This window comes from Cherax quadricarinatus, chromosome 23 (genome assembly GCF_038502225.1).
Source record: "Cherax quadricarinatus isolate ZL_2023a chromosome 23, ASM3850222v1, whole genome shotgun sequence".
Classification (NCBI taxonomy): Eukaryota; Metazoa; Arthropoda; class Malacostraca; order Decapoda; family Parastacidae; genus Cherax; species Cherax quadricarinatus.
Window position 1 is genome coordinate 13,872,507 of NC_091314.1, and position 17,362 is coordinate 13,889,868.

Consider the following 17,362-nt stretch of genomic DNA (forward strand, 5'->3'; position numbering starts at 1 on the left):
TGGTATGTATTGTAATAGCCAGGCTACCTCGCCAGGCCACCCCACCCACACATACTATTCTATGATATTTAAGCATCCCAGAGCGATAAAATGTATATACAGTTCACTCATTACTTACCTTAAAATATTTGTAGTCTTAATGTAGGGTCAGGAGTAAGTAAATGAGATAAAACGAATAAATGAGAGAGAGAAAGAATGAGTACATGAGAGGTAACAGGCGCAGAGTTATGTAAACAAACCAGGCTCCCACATCTTATATTTATGTTTATTTATTCTATTGTGGGGTGTATTTATCATCTTTTTATGTTATGTATCGTGTTTATTATATAATTTTGAAAAAAATATCATGGCTGGATTAATGAAAATGTGTATATTACCGCAATATACGACATTTAATGAGACTCGGTGAGTATTGTTATTATCACCACTTGTGCAAGTCGTCTGCTACCACATCTCACATTTATGTTTATTTATTCTACTGTGGGGTGTATTTATCTTATTTATATGTTATGCATCGTGTTTATTATATAATTTTGAAAAAAATATCATGGATGGATTAATGAAAATGTGTATATTACCGTAATATACGACATTTAATGAGACTCGGTGAGTATTGTTATTATGGCGTCACTTGTGGAAGTCGTCTGCTCACATCTCACATTTATGTTTATTTATTCTACTGTGGGGTGTATTTATCTTATTTATATGTTATGCATCGTGTTTATTATATAATTTTGAAAAAAATATCATGGATGGATTAATGAAAATGTGTATATTAACGTAATATACGACATTTAAATGACTCGATGTATGTAAGTTTATTTAGGTACAGGTATACATAAGTATAATTATCAGAGTATATATAAAATATGAAATAACTTTTAAAAACATTTGAAATTTTGGAGTTTCCAGACAAAATGGAGAGACTTAGTGCTTACTGAGCTCATGGAGAATGTAAACAAACAGGGTGGGGCACGGTGACCGTATTAGAAAGTCAGGTGGGGGGAGCCGTATAGCGAGTTTTGGTCATAATTTGAAATGTCCGTATTAGCGGAACGCCATAAAGTGAAACGCCGTAAAGCGGGGCCTTCCTGTATATATATACTGCATGGATAATAAGTTTTGAGGGAAGGTATTTCTCACTTTGGACCATTCAAGTGATATTTATCAAGCAACTCACGAGCATAAAGTGTTTCTCAACCCGCCATTGACTTCAACAAATGGTTACTCACATTTCTTTCCGTTATTTTGAGATAATAATTTTAAATATAAAATGTACCTGAAATTACAACACTTACCTTTTTCTTGTGATTTTTGCTCCTAAGATGGTCAGTGAGGGTAGCAGGACTGTTGAATTTCTTACTACAGATGGTGCACTCAAAACGTTCATTAACGTTGTCAGTAGCTGTCACAATACCATCAAGAAAAGCCTTCTCTACCAGCCTCGAGTTGTCATCTGGTAACCCTGAAGGCTGGATAATCTGCAGTGTTTACACAGTGCAAATATAAAGATCAAATGAGCAGAGGCTTTTATAACGTCGGTGAAATTGTACTGCACTAACAAGTCCCACATACAAGAGACATCAAATATAAAATATATTATTAAATATATCTTTCCAGGGAGATGACTAGATACTGGCGAAGAGCGTTTAATCCAATGATTTGAATCAAACCTGATTACCTCCCTTGTTCCGGGTTCTGTAAGTTCCCTGCGGGTTTTACGCTTCCCCGGGAATATAATAAATAATTTAAATAAATGAGTCACCAGGGTAAAAAGAGGTAATAGAGTAAGTGCATGGAGGAGTTAGGTAAATTAAGAGATATTATTGTACGTAAATTGTTGACAAGTTAGGTTATGTTGCTAGGCTAGTATTCTCAAAAAGAGGTGAAGAGGTTATGCAGCCTAAATATTCCCATCTTTCATGAAAGAAAGGATAGCCTACCTCCTCCTCCCCCCCCTTTCCTTTTTTTAATGTACACATCTTATGCTGTAGGAAATTGAAATGTATTATTAATGAATAAGTGAACATGTTATGTAAAGAGATGTGACTACAATACAAAGTTTTGTATAAATATGTATCCGATTTTAAGGTGTATTTATTCTGTGGAAAATTCGGCAAATAAGCTCAATAATCAACATCTATCGTCAATCATATGTTTATGAATGTGTCAAAAATTATCCTCAAATTAGCGCTTCTTTTTATAATAATAATAATAATAATAATAATAATAATAATAATAATTTAAGATTTATTAAGTCATACCAAGAATTAAGGAAACATCCTACACTTCAACTTATGACAGCAGACAAAGCAAATGCCATAGTAATTATGGATAAGGTATATTATAGGGGAAAAATGAACATGTTAGAGTAGACAGGGAAAGTCACGCGCCCTTCAAGTCATCTGCAAACTTAATAAAAGCATAACTGGTAATAAAGTGTAAAATTATCGAGCTTTAAATGTGTTCATTTTTGTTATACAGCTTTATAAACAAATATTTTAAAACTGATCAGCACAGTCTGGCTTCCTCAGCAAATTGCTGATTAGCTTATGAAAATTTTATTTATTTTTTTAATTCGTACATTAATTTTCCTTTTATTTCTGAATATTTAAACTGCAATATGTACAAGTTAAAACTGAAATGTAATTAATTTCTGATTAAAGTTATTTGGGAGTGAGTTGAAACTGCTCTTTTAATAACAATGCAATCTTACCGTGGATGGTGATACGTAGCACGGAGCTGCATATGTTGCTGCTGCAGCACCTGCGTAGGGTGACAATGCAGGCGTGTAAATTGGCCTTCTAAGTACCGGGTAAGCAGTAATGGGTGTAAGCAAGGTAGTGGAGAGAGTATCCTGCTGCCTCGGTGCCGTCCTAGCTGGTGAGACTTGCTGTGAGGGAATACCACCAATATTCACCCTCTCCCATTTCTTTCTGTGGTCGTCGCCTATTAGATGATCTTCCACCTGACGTATCCCCGTCAGCCCAACGTTGCAGACGGTGCAGAGAATCGCATGAGCACCCGAAGTTTTTATGACCTGTGTCTCGGCAGCTTTGATGCAGGTAGCAGTGAGGAAAGCTTGAAGTGAAGCAGGAGCGTTGTTAATGTTGTCGATGGTGTACCTGAAGGCCACTTCTCTGTGCTTGGATCCTTGAAGGTGTTGACTGACAGATGCCTCTCCACTCAGATAAATATCACACACTACACACTTAAAGTTTTTCTTGGCATCATCATATCGTACAATGCCTTCGTTAATTGCCTTTTCTACGTCTTTCATCTGGAAAGCACAATTTATCTTTCATAAACGGTAATTTCCACGATTTCGGTGACGTATTTTTGTGCTACCCAGGAGGCCTGGTCACAGACCGGGCCGCGGGGGCGTTGACCCCCGGAACTCTCTCCAGGTAAACTCCAGGTACCCTCAGTATGAGACAAACTTTTACACATTAACTTTACAGACTAAGGGCTGTTATCCTACGTTAGCCCATTTCAAAGCCCAGCAACTGGTTCGGTATTTCACTGATCAAAGTGTTGTACCTCTCTCACTGCCCATCTGATCAATTATTCAAGTATTAACCTCACTAGCGTCCAGTAGCTACCTTAACTACCGATAATCCTCACGGAAGGGAGTCTAACGTACACAACTGCTGCATGACCTTTAGTTTTGATTATAATAATAATAAGAGAAACCGACTATCTTGATAACGGTTAATAAGAGAGACCGACTATCTTGATAACGGTTAATAAGAGAGACCGACTATCTTGATAACGGTTAATAAGAGAGACCGACTATCTTGATAACGGTTAATAAGAGAGACCGACTATCTTGATAACGGTTAATAAGAGAGACCGACTATCTTGATAACGGTTAATAAGAGAGACCGACTATCTTGATAACGGTTAATCAGCTTCATACTGTGTACAACACAATATGAAGAGTTATACAACTACTGACATGTGCAGTTGCACTCTGGTTAATTTTATAAAAAAAATCCAATTTTGCGTTTTGTTTGTTGCACGATCCAAGGTATATTAACTCCCCACATTCAACTTCCCCACATTGCGTGCAAAATGAAGAGCAAATAGTGCAGAATGCTGAATTCGTCTAATTATCAGCATTGAAGTTTTTAAGCCAATTAGAAGAGGCATTGACAAGTTATCCAGTGGAAACTATTATCCCAATTTCAATCAAATTAACAACCTGGCACCCACTTAACTCAATACCAATTCGTAACTTCCACTGAGTAATATACACCAGTTTTTAGAAGTTATTCTCTGGTTATTCCTCAGAGATCGGTACCCCAGCATACATCACAAGAAACGTAACAGCCAATAATCCTCCTCTTCACCTCACTTACCTCTTTCCCCTCATTCCCTACATAATGTAGACATAATCCACCATAATGTACCCTACAGCCCTAATAATACTATCATCCATACTCCCCCACATCAAGACTCAATGCCCACGCAGAACAGAGGTAGGTATTGACCACTTATCTTATGCAACACCCTGCTCAACCAACCCCTGACGCTCCCCAACCCCTCACAAAATATACTACATGGAATGCAGAATCCTCCCAGCCACATATTCCACATACCCCCTCAACCACCCGTGGCCTAGCCTCGTAAGACCACTCCCCGATGGTAAAATCCCATGCAAAAATCCGATACATCACGTCACGTCCCACGGGGTTGTAAGCTTAATCCTACCAAACCTTCTCCATATACATCCCCAGTCATACATGGGGAAATCCTCCACCGGAGCCACAACCCTTTCCGCCTGACATCCTACACAGCCTACTTATTTTTACCTTACCCAGATCCCTTACCATCACCACTGCCCTCAAAATAGTTTCACACTCCCCTCAACTCCGTCCCCAGAAAACATGCGTTTCAATTTATTGTGTACCTTAACCAACCCCCCACTCACACCCTCCTCATCACCTCCCTTTTAATGAAGATACATTTAACCCTCCTCTTTAAGTTCATTAAACCCAACCCCTGACGCACAGGTAACATTACTACATCCCTTCTAAGCCAGTCACAACCTGAACCCCACAAAAATTTAAAACCCCTCTAAGTATAGTTGCAATTGCCGTCCCCGTTAAAGGGAACACGGCAGCCACATGCCAAACCTTGCTATACAATAAAACGTTAATTACAATGGCACGCTGCACAAGGGTCAAATGATAAGGCCGCAATGCTCCCCAATCGACCCAGCATCTTTTCTACCAACCTGACCGAATTATTAACACGTGCAACCTCAAGATCATCAGCATAGATTAGACCACAAATTTTTAATGACATCACCCGCTTCACGACTGCACACCTACTCAACCCTCTCCCCCCAAGTTCCTAACCCCATAACCATGGACTCTCCGACTTATTCTCATACCAGTCGCACATGCAAACGCGTCGACCACTCCATCTAAGGCGCTTTATGGACATCCCTCTCTAACCAATACAGTGGTATCATCCACATACCCTATGAGAACAGGCCAAACGCCCTCAGTACCCCCAACCCCTTCACTAACTAACCCATATGGCGCTCCACCATTCTATAAAAGGGGTCCTGTATGCACGCAAATAAAAGCTGTGACATAGACACCCCCTGTCTAAGACCTCTGCCCATTACAATCCTCCCCTAATCTCCCATTAATCTGTACTCTCACCATTGCCCCTCATATAAAGCCTCTACCCATCCCACTATTTCTTCCCCATAGCCCTGTTTCCTGAGGATAGCTCTCAACGCCTCTCGCTCCACCCTATCATAAGCTCCTTGCCAGTCTAGTGCAACCAAACCCCCCCCCCCTTCCCCCCCTTTTTCTTCCACGAAATCCCTTAAAAGACCATGTCCCACCCCCATAGACCTACCTGGCAACCCAAACTGGGTTTCCGATACAACCCTCCCTACAACACACTTGATCCTATTTCCTAAAATTTTTGCAAATAACTTATAATCCGCGCATAACAACGATATTGTTCTATAGTCCCTGAGCGAACGCTGTTCCTTACCCTTCGGTACCAAAACAACTACAGCTGTTGCCTGTCTGTCACCCAACCTTCCCCTTACCTTCATCAAGTTCAGTAACCTCACCAAAAACCCTTTTATTAACTCCCAATGCTGTTGATAAAACTCCGCCGGCAGTCCATCGATGCCCGGTGCTTTGCCCTTTTGCATGGCACTCAAAGCTCTCCATATTTCCCCCTCAGTTATGTCCCCCCCAAAGCTTCCCTATCACTGTGTCCTAACCTACATGGCACACTTCCACACACCCTCTCTAAATCCCCTAATCCTACCCCTTCCTCCCGCCAATACTTTTCGTACCACTGATCCGCAAACAACCCCATCCCATCCGTAGTGTGGATAACCTGACCCGCCCTATACCCTCCCACCGACTCAAGAACCTCCAAACATGGAATAGTTGTTGCCTGCCGACTTTGTTTTTGTCTGCGCAACACACACGAAGACGGCCTATCACCCCATAACACCTCCTCCACCCCCACCATTACTCTCACCGCTTGGAACCGCTCGTCCTGAATTTCTCGCAACCGCTCTTTAAGTATCATAATGTCGTCCATCGGATAGACACCCTCTACTGTCCCTTTTACATAACAACCCCGTAACCTGTCCTCCAAATAATTAATCAACCCAAATTTTAAAGAATTAATCCTTTTCCCCTCCCTCACATAATAATGCCGAATCCGGTCCTTAGCCACACCATCCCACCACGTCACCACGTCCTCCACACCTTGTACCTCCTCATTTAATCTCTCCCACAGCTCCGTAAAACCCCCCAACCCCTCCTCATCTTCCAACAGACTCGTATTTAATTTCCAATATCCCCTAGAGATACAAGCTAGAGAATCCCACTCTACTTCTGCGACAACCGCCCTATGATCTGAAAAAGCTAGTTCAATAGTACGGACAGACGTTGACAATACCTTATGAGATATATACAACCTGTCTAACCTAGCTGCGTAACCTCGCCTCACGAAAGTATGCTCCACCTCCCACGCTCCCCCACCTACCACATCCCTCAACTGAACGTCCACCAAAAGATTGCGTAATGCTGTCAACATATGCCCCGCCCCTCGTGGTTCCACATCCGCTCTCCTGATCACACAATTCCAGTCCCCACCTACGATGGCCACTTCAGGTAAACCACGGAAAGCAAAAACTAGATCATCACACACAAAATCCCTCTTGACTTTCATATCATTTTCAGCTGGTGCATACACACTTACAAAGGTTACCCTCTGCCCCATCCACCACCCATCCACACGCAACACCCTCCCCCCCCCCACCCCCTTCACGTCTTTGCAACACAAACGGGCTCGCCTCCTTTATCAATAAACCCACACCACCTTTCAAACGTGCCGATGGCAGAGTCAACACCGTATACCCGTCCACCTCGAGCACTCTACCCTCCCTGAAATTATGCTCCTGTAGAAAGACTACGTCCACTCTGTATCGACGTAAGAGCATACGAAAGCATTCCCTCTTCACACCAGTACACAGTCCATTCACATTCACAGTCATGCACTTAAGGCCTTTCTAAAGCTTCCAACCCTTTCTCCTCTCACCCTTCCCAGGGCCTCTTGCCCCAGGGTCAACATGTGGTTTGTCACCATCCACCCCCCCCCTCGTCGATGCCTCTTATCCTGGCTGTCACGAGAATATACATCCTTCCTCCCAGACCTCTGCGCGGGCGTCAGGACATCATCTGAGTCTGACGCAGCCGCCCTCTTCCTCGTAACACTCTCTACCGCCATACTGTCTACCGAAGATTCCTCACAGTGAACATCAACCTCTACTGTGACCTGTCGCACAGAGCTCGGTGACTCCTCTCTCTGCCTGCAGTTGTCCTCCTTCCTTCCCATGCCTGTCCCGCCACACTCCCCTTTCAACTCAGGCACCATTTCACGGACCAAGCCATTATCCTCGCCCGAAGAAGGTAAAGTTTTCAATACCTCGTCGAGCTCCTCCTCCAGCTCTTGCACCTCCTGCTGAATGAGCACTTCCTCCCCCGTCACCGGCAAAGTGGCCATTATCGGCTCCACACAACTCGTGCCCCGCCCCTCATGCACCACAAGAGACTCTTCTACAATTTCACTCCACAGACGGCCATCACCTCGGTTTCCTTTGGAATTCTCCTCTACGACAACCACACCTGTAACTGGTGCACCACCTGTTTGCGCCGGCGCCCTCCACTGCCTCCCACACGTCGCCGCCATATGGTCATACTCTCCACACAACCTGCATGTCCGACGCTGCCCAGCATACGCCACTAGAATTTGGGTCCTAAACTCCGGCAGTTGCTTACTCTAGTTATCGACATTCAAGGTTAGTAGCCGATAAGGACGACACATCTAGAAATTGTGGAATGAAGGTCAGTTTTATTTTCTTGCAGGTTCTTAAATATTGACAAATTGGGACCCCACACTACCTTAAGTCAATCGAAACCTTTCTGTAAATAATATATGGCAGTGTTTAAGGTTTAAAGCTGATCAGAAGAGGCATTTTCCAATTATTGCGCAGAAATCAATTTCTGCTATAAACTTGACAAACTAAAACTCACTCAAGCCAAAAAATCAATGTGTTGCTTCATTTGAGACGAACACACAAGCACGAAAAAACTGAAACATTAAAAAAATTATTTTCTCTTAAAATTGACGAAGGGGTTTCCTGCCTATTTTAACAGTTACAAGACCTCTTCGCTAGTTATCAATGCTTTATAACCCTCTCGGGTTTAGCTCTTAATTTTATAATATTATTATTCCGTTTTATTATATATTATCATTCCGTGTTATAATTGCCATTCCGTATTATTATATTATCATCATCATTCCGTATTCTTGTATTATTATTAACATTCCTTTTTATTGTATTTTCATTCCGTATATTATTATCGTTCTGTATTATATTATTCCGCATTTTTATTATCATTCCGTATTATCATATTAGCATTCCGTATTATATTATTATTCCGTATTATTATATCATCATTCCTATGATAATTCAACTTTGAGCAACTTCAAACTTGGAGTTGTGATATATTTTGCAGGGAAGTCCCTGACTCCGGGAGAGGAGGATAAGGAGGAGGCGTAGGAGGAGGCGGAGGCGGAGGAGGAGTAGGAGTAGGAATAGGAGGAGTAAGAGTAGGAATAGGAGGAGTAAGAGTAGGAATAGGAGGAGTAAGAGTAGGAATAGGAGTAGGAGAGGAGTAGGAGGAGGAGAAGAGAGGGAGGGAAGAGTGCATACTGAGAGGGAGAGGAGTGAGAAAAGAATGATAGAGAATTACGGAAAAAGTGTGTGGATGGAGGTAGAGTGAGGAATGAGGATGAGGGAGGTAGAGAGGAGGGAGAGATATGAGTGAAAGGCGCGGATAGAGAGAGGGAGGATTGTCTGCGTGTGCTTTAAGGAAATTCCTTGGCTACTCTTACGCTTTCTAAGATGAGTGTTCAGTTTTCCCAGTAAGTGTACACTCCCACATGTAACTGCAGGTGTCGAGACTCAGCTCCTGGCCCCAAGGGTTCCTGTGTATTCCGTACACTTGAGAAGGCTCATATACGAACACTTATTATTATTATTAAAGGTTCGCCGGTATTCTCCCGGCCCGGGCCTTTTCCAAGTGGTGGCCCGGCCTTGGCTCCCTCTTTAGGGAGTGTCTGAGACCTAAGTCTCCCATGGGAGGAAGCACAAGTACCTCCTCATCTTTGGGACCAACTGTCCCCAGGCCTAGCCACAAGCTAGGCCTCTCTGGTCTGCCATCCCCGCCCCAAGGGGGCTAATGGGAATGACAGTCTTATGAGCTAAAGGCTCGGGCTCAGGCACCTACCCTACCCTAGAAGGGTTAGGCATGGTATCGATGTACGAACACTTGCCCGTTAATTATACTACTTTCTAGCATATAGATTACCTTTCTACCATATAGAGTACCTTTCTAAAATGCCTTTTTCTACACGAGTCTTTCTGTAAGGGATAATTTTTGTATATGCAACTGTTCATATTTATTTACTACATGATTTAAATAGGTACTAATTGTAAGGCTTGCTACAAAAAAATATAAATATTATATAAATGTTTCTGAAGGAGAAATAACCTCACCATCCCAATGTAAATATAGTGTTGAATTAGCTTTTACTAAATATCCAGCAGTGGGTCATCACATGACTAAGACCTGCGTCAGGAAACACTTGTCTTGTTTCCTGTCAAACATTACGCTTATTATCTCGTGCCTGAATTATGTTAAGTTCGTCAGCGTGTGTTGTTTGTCTAAATTTTTGCATGGCATTTACTTGAATTAACATTAATCTGGCCACTCATGTACCCGTAGACACACTCACTAAGTGTCTATCGATAAGTTGCACTGATAACTGGTAACTAAGTAACAAACGCAAATGTTCACCCATGTACTGCGCGTGAACATGCGTCACACATGCAGGCATGTAGTTGAGCGCGCACACACAGGATCCATACATAGCTTTAAGATGAGGTACGATAAGTCTCTTGGAGAAAGTGAACCTAGTAACGACTAGCGAAGAGGCGGGGCCAGGAGCTATGAGTCGAACCCTGCAACCACAAATACACACGCACGCACGCACGCACACACACACACACACACACACACACACACACACACACACACACACACACACACACACACACACGCACACGCACACGCACACACACGCGCGCACACAGTGTCAAGACACGGCACATCGTGTACGTCAGGCCCACATTGGAGTATGCAGCACCAGTATGGAACCCACACTTGGTCGAGCACGTCAACAAGAAATTAGAGAAAGTGCAAAAGTCTGCAACAAGACTAGTCCCGGAACTAAGGGGTATGTCCTACAATGAGAGGTTAAAGCAAATCAACCTGACGACATAAGAGGACAGGAGAAATGGGTGGGTGGACATGATAATGACATAAAATGAGAGGAATTGACAAGGTAGATAGGGACAGGGTGTTTCAGAGATGAGGCACAGCATCAAAGGGGACACAATTGAAAGCTGAAATCCCAGATGAGTCATAGGAATGTTAGGAAGTATTTCTTTAGCCTCAGAGTTGTCAGGAAGTGGGATAATCTGGAAAGTGATGTAGTAGAGGCAAGTTCCATACATAACTTTAAGAAAAGGTATGATAAGGTTCTAGGACCGGGGAGAGAGTGACCTAGTAGCGACTAGCGAAGAGGCGGGGCCAGGAGCTGTGAATCGACCCCTGCAACCACATACAAGTGAGTACGCGGCTAACAGGACAGAGACTATAGACCTCAGTCAAGGAGAAAGACCTAGGGACAGACCAAGACAGACCTAGGGACAGACCTAGGGACAGACCTAGGGATAGACCTAGGGATAGGCCTGGGGACAGACCTAGGGACAGACCTAGGGACGAGCATGGTACTCAGGATTTCCCCAGAGATTCACATGAACTGAATAACCTCAACAACCAATGCTCGTTTGGCAAATCTAAAAGTAGCCTTCAGGAATCTCAGATGAGTCATGCATGACCCTTTAAACATCATCTTAAAGTATGTTGCACCTGCATAGAATCCACATCGGAAAAAAACACGTTAAGAATTAGAGAAAGTTCAAAAGTAGTTTCAGAGTTAAGGGGTATAAACTATGAAAAAAGTGATAAAGGCACCGAACCTGACAACACTAGAGGTCAGAAGTATCAGGCGAGACATGATAACCGCATACAACATACTCGGGGGAATTAATAAAGTATAAATAGGAAGAATGGTTGTGAGGCGGTAAAGAGGTACACAAGGGCACAGTTGTAGGTTAAAGACACAGATGAGTCAAGATGATGACTGGAAGTATTTCTTCAGCCTCAGGGTGGTCAAAAAGTGGAATGACCTGGGCAGGTCATACCACTCCTAGTCTCACAGGGCCTGTGAGACTAGGAGAGAATGAATCTGGAAAGCGTCAAGTAATAAGCGAGGCCATGAGCTAGGATTCGATCCATTCAACCTCATAAAGGTAAGTACATATAGGCGAGTACACACACAAATCAGGGCAGTGTAAGGTAATGGAGAAGATAATCAGAGAAAGAGTGGTGAATTAGCACCAAGAAAGTTGCTTCATAAACAACAATCAGCACAATCATAGACCGTGCTGATTGTTGCTTGAGTTTTCTGATTAGGTAGCAAGAGAGAGAGAGGGGGAGGGGGGATGGTGGACTGTATATTTTTGGAGTGTAAAGCGGCGGCCTCTGACACCGCATTACATAATAGAATGGGGACAAAGGCTGTAGGATCAGTCAGAAGTAATAGGGGAAATCATGTCCATGTATCAATAAACACCCAATAGGAAGGCAATAGAGAGTAATTGTCCTGGAAGAATCATCTGAATATACAAGTTTAAGAAGAGAGGCTCCACAAAGCTTTGTACTCGCCCATAATGTTATAATAATAATGAACATTTTCATGGGAAAGTATCGGGAGAGAAAAAAAAATCATCCCTATCAAGCGACAAGCAAACAAGAGTCACAAGAGAACTTATACGTCAACTAAGAGTGCAAGGAAACAGCAACTCTCAGAAACAAGACAATGAAAAATGTAAACATAGAAGCAGGAGAAGAATGAAGAAATACACCCAGAACAGGAGAGAAGCAGAAAAGTAGTTTAAGAACATGGCAGCAAAGACTTCTCGAGAGGCGCCTTAAAGCCAGTGAAAGGCTCATCCAGGGAAATAAAGCTGTCATCAACGTTCCTGGATCAAACTTGATTATGTTGCATTCCCGAGCTGTTGTATTACCAGCTGTGAGTTTAGTAGATCACCATAACTGTGACCGAGTTTGAGAACTCTGTCTACCTTCATAACCCAACACAAGGCTAAAAAATATAATAATAATAATAATAATAATAATAATAATAATAATAATAATAGCAGTAAAAAGAACTTAACGAACTTTTTAACCTAAATTGCACCATAACCAAAACAGAGGAAATGAAAATTAGGAATCAAGTGATACGATTACTATCCATCCTCCAACAGCAGTGGTTCTGAAACTGGGGGTCGTGGCCTTTAAAGGAAGTCATGACATGATTTTAGGGTCACGGCTGACTATAATAAGTTGTAAATGCCTCAAGAAAATCTGGGAACTCTAAAATGAATAAAAAGTTTTATTAGTGAGAGAGAGCTTTACTTCTTTCTTGTCATTTTGTTTTAATTATAGTGTCAATATAATTTTAATTTTAATATTGACATACTATTGTGGTAGCTACTTTTATTGGACAAGTTCAGAGCTCAGGAGTTTAGTTATTGTTTGTGTGACTTTCCGTTGTACTAAGTCACCTAACTGACGTGTCTAGTACACGTGTCATCGCTGGACCGAATGATTTTAGTCTGTCCTGGGATATCATCAGGAAAACTTGCACTGGCCTCAAGCACAATATTATTATAATCAAAAGGAAGCGTTAAACCCACTAGGGTCATACAGTGCTGGGTCTCAGGCACAATTATACCATAATTAGTGTAACCATTCTGTCATGAGTGTCACCTGCCTGAAATAACTTCACCATTATTTTCCTATTAATAGCTAGCATTATTGTGCATCTCTTTTACATATAATTATAATTTTCTCATTTTTAGCGCTAAAGTGATGTAACTCATTATTTGGTGGCATCTGATATTTTAAGGGTGTATGTGACTTTCTTTACTGTGTACAGCAAGTGAAGGGAAAAAGCGGCCACATTTTTTTTTTTTTTTTTTTTTTTGGGGGGGGGGTAGCTGAATGGAAGAATGGAGTGAAAACAATTAAGAACCACTGAAGCATAAAACTTTCAGTTTATTTTTTAAATTCTGTTTTAAGCAAATTCGCGAATTACATCTTATAGGAAAGGTTTGGTTTGGCTAGGTTATATTGTCATGTGGTAACAAGAATATGATCAATTATACCAACCCCAGTATATACAAATATATACAGGCATTAGATTAATGACTTTTTAAACCCAATACTAACTTTGATTAAGATTGGCTGTAAAACTAGATAATTCTGGGACTTCACTGATAATAACAAGAAATTATGGAATTATAGGCGTCTCTGGATACACTGACCTTAGTTATTTCACTAGTATCTGATATCTGACAGTAGTCTAACATTGTTTGAACCTAATGAGCGGCTCTATCTACCACTAGTCACACTCCTTGAGTTTTCTTGTGATAGTTCTCTCATAAAAACGTGAAGTGTTACTGGAGGCTGTGACGCAGGTGAGGTAACTCCTAGTTATACACAGCCATCATTGTACAAGGTTCTTGTCCAGACTGCTGGAAATTGTCCGGTGTATCTGTCCAGTCTGTGCGTGAACTGTCCAGTATTTGTTCAACTCATGCTTGGCGTGAAGGTTTATTTTTACACCTTAATATTAATGACTGATTAATATACTAGGCATAAAAAAAATCACCATACACGAGTTTTAGTCGTAACATAGTTAAGAAAAAGACTTTGAATAATCGTTGAAGGTTAGTAATCCATGGTAACCATAGAATGTCAATGTGGCGTGTTTCCACCAGGGTCATATTTAGTTCCTGCCCCAGAATGCAACTCGCAACAGTTGACTAACTCTTGGGTATCAAATTATTACTAAGTGAACGGGCAGCAAGTGTAACCCTCGCCCAGGATTAGACTCTTGGGTCCTGTGGTTGTGGGTGGAACACGATCAAAGATGCCCTTGTCCACGTAGTGGTGCAACTACACTAAACAGTTTAAAGTATCGATTGTGCGAAGGAATATCATAAATACGAAAGTATGCTGGATGTATAATGAACTATGGCACCAGTGACCACTGACTTACCCATGCTGGACTCATATTCTCAACTTATAAAACACTTATCTGAAACTGCACCTCTCTCCTGGTGCCAATAATATCAATGTTTGCATTCCATTTTCCCCTGACTTTTAAACACTTCCATTTGTACGTAACGCATTATCTACACTGTCTAGCCTAATCGAGTAATCCCTGTATTATCTCTCACAGCCACGGAAAACACTTAAAAATACTGCCTACTCTCACCTTGCAGTACGTGATGTACCACCACCAGCACTGCCAGCACCACCAGCACCACCAGCACTACCACGCATGCGCTCACATCTACACTTCACCCCAGCAACGTTTATCTCACTATCTCTTCATGATTCTTTTCCTCTTCTGTAAAAAACACAATGATAAATCGTTATCATAATACTCGTACGAAATTCTCCGTTGTGTATGTGTTTAATCTGGTTTTTAATAAGTTTTACCACTGTTGTTGCAGTGTCTTGTTACACAGGACGACTACAGCGCATGCGTGGTACCATTGTTGCAACACTTGTTGAAATAAAATAATACACGCTGGTACCATTGTTGCAACACTTGTTGCAATAACACAATACACGCTTTTGTATCATAGTGATGAGATTTGATGCTACATTACGTTTAAAACCTGTCAACTTGACGATGATTGCATATTGCTTCTGCAAACAATACGAGAAAAACCAGGCAATAACTTCCTTAGTGTTTATTATACAAACAGCCGGAGAATAAAAAAAAATAATAGATAAATAGCATGTGCAAGAAACATAAGACATTATTGCAAAACTGAAAAGTTCCCTTATCTGCCAGTAGCTAATAAGCTATTGTTTAAAAGAAGCTCATTTATAATTAAAATTATACTATAATAAATTATACTATATAAATTAACTATATTTTAATTAAAATTAACTCAGTTAATTCGTAATAAAATTCACAGTAAGAAGATATAATTGCTAGGTTTAGCAGTGATTGTTATTTGTCACATAAATTACAGTACAAATCTGATTGGGCAATATATGTTTCTAATTATAGACGAGAGTTGAAGACTGGAAGAACAGGGAAAAAACTGGATGAAAATAAGTTTTATTTAACATAGCATATTGCTGCCCAGATCACGTTAACATGTAACTTTATTCAGGTACAGTTACACATAAATATAGTTACATAAATTTTCAAACATAGCAGCGTATGTGTAGATTACCTAGGATAACCCAAAAAAGTCAGACAAAGGTAATTAATCTACACATACGCTGCTATGATTGAAAATTTTTGTAACTGTATTTATGTGTAACTGTATCTGAATAAAGTTACATGTTAACGTGATCTGGGCAGCAATATGCTATGTTAAATAAAACTTATTTTCATCCAGTTTTTTCCCTGTTCTTCCAGTCTTCAACTCTCGTCTATAATTAGAAACATATATTGCCCAATCAGATTTGTACTGTAATTTATGTGACAAATAACAATCACTGCTAAACCTAAAATCACTGTGAATTTTATTATGAATTAACCGAGTTAATTTTAATTATAGTATATGCTAGGCTTTGCCTGGAAATCTGTGCATTCTTGGGGCTTCATTTTATTGTGTATCCTGGGCTGTAATACTGAAATTTATATTATCTGTATTTGTATTCGACCACCACTAACAACCTTCGCAAAGGTCACCTACAGTGCCTAACAAATTGTTCTTGCAAAAATTAGATTATATACTTACATGTTACATGTAAGTTATTTAAGAGTGACCAAAATGCTCTACATAACTTCCTGTATATCTAACATACAGAGTTATAAATTATTCCACTCTCATAAAGTATACAAGAAATTTTTAAACTGTTGCATCAGAAACTAAGATGGACGGAGCAGACTCGGAATCTCTTTGGCTGCAGTTTCTGGAAGGGCGTGAAAAGCTAATTTTAGGCGTAATCTACAGACCCCAAACCTTGGTAGTAACCATAGTAAACTTCTTTAGCACGAAATTTCTTAGTCATCTAGAAACGAAAATGTAGTTTTAATGGGAGATTTCTAACTTTAGCCAAATTAGTTGGAATTAACTGAGAGGTAATCTAGAGTCTAGTTGCTCCTAAAATGTTCCAAGACTTCTTTTTAAAACAGTTTGTGTGAAAACCAACTAGAGGAAATAACCTGCTGGAGTTGGTCTTGGCAAACAAGGATTCTCTGATGGTTGATCTTGAGGTTAATGAAGAGCTAGCAGAAAGTGAGCATGGAATTGCCTTAATAACCATAACAAATTATATGGGACTAAGGAATTACTTGAAAAGTGTAAACTGGGGTAACCTGACTTGGGACTATCAGGAGGGAGATGAAATACGTGGTGGTGGTGATTGACAATATGACATTTTCCAAAGTTAAACAATGTGGTTCTGATTAAAAAAAATTAAAGCAAACATTGCATAAGTGTTCGCTTTGAAAGAACGCTTATTCACTGTTGGCTTTATACTAAGAGGTATAAATAATAGAAATCCTTATGGTTACACTTCAGCTGAATAGGCAGAACTTGCGATCTTGGCTTAAATATCTTGCCATATAGGACAAG

At 40.8% G+C, this 17,362-nt stretch overlaps 1 protein-coding gene across 3 annotated transcripts in view; it reads right to left on the bottom strand.

Moving 5' to 3' along the window:
• Positions 1-15,183, bottom strand: part of LOC138853126 (uncharacterized) — a 40,015-nt gene extending 24,832 nt beyond the window's left edge. Inside the window, exons 1-3 of one of the 3 annotated variants that reach the window (XM_070087929.1) lie at positions 15,031-15,183; positions 2,717-3,280; positions 1,299-1,481 (exon numbers count right to left, since the gene is read on the bottom strand). In XM_070087929.1, coding sequence (XP_069944030.1) covers positions 1,299-1,481; positions 2,717-3,280 — 747 coding nt within the window. In that variant the 5' untranslated portion in view covers positions 15,031-15,183. Of the gene's footprint in view, positions 1-1,298; positions 1,482-2,716; positions 3,281-14,811; positions 14,976-15,030 lie in introns of those variants that run through there. The other 2 variants (XM_070087930.1, XM_070087928.1) reach the window with 2 other exon arrangements.
• Positions 15,184-17,362: the final 2,179 nt, after the last annotated feature.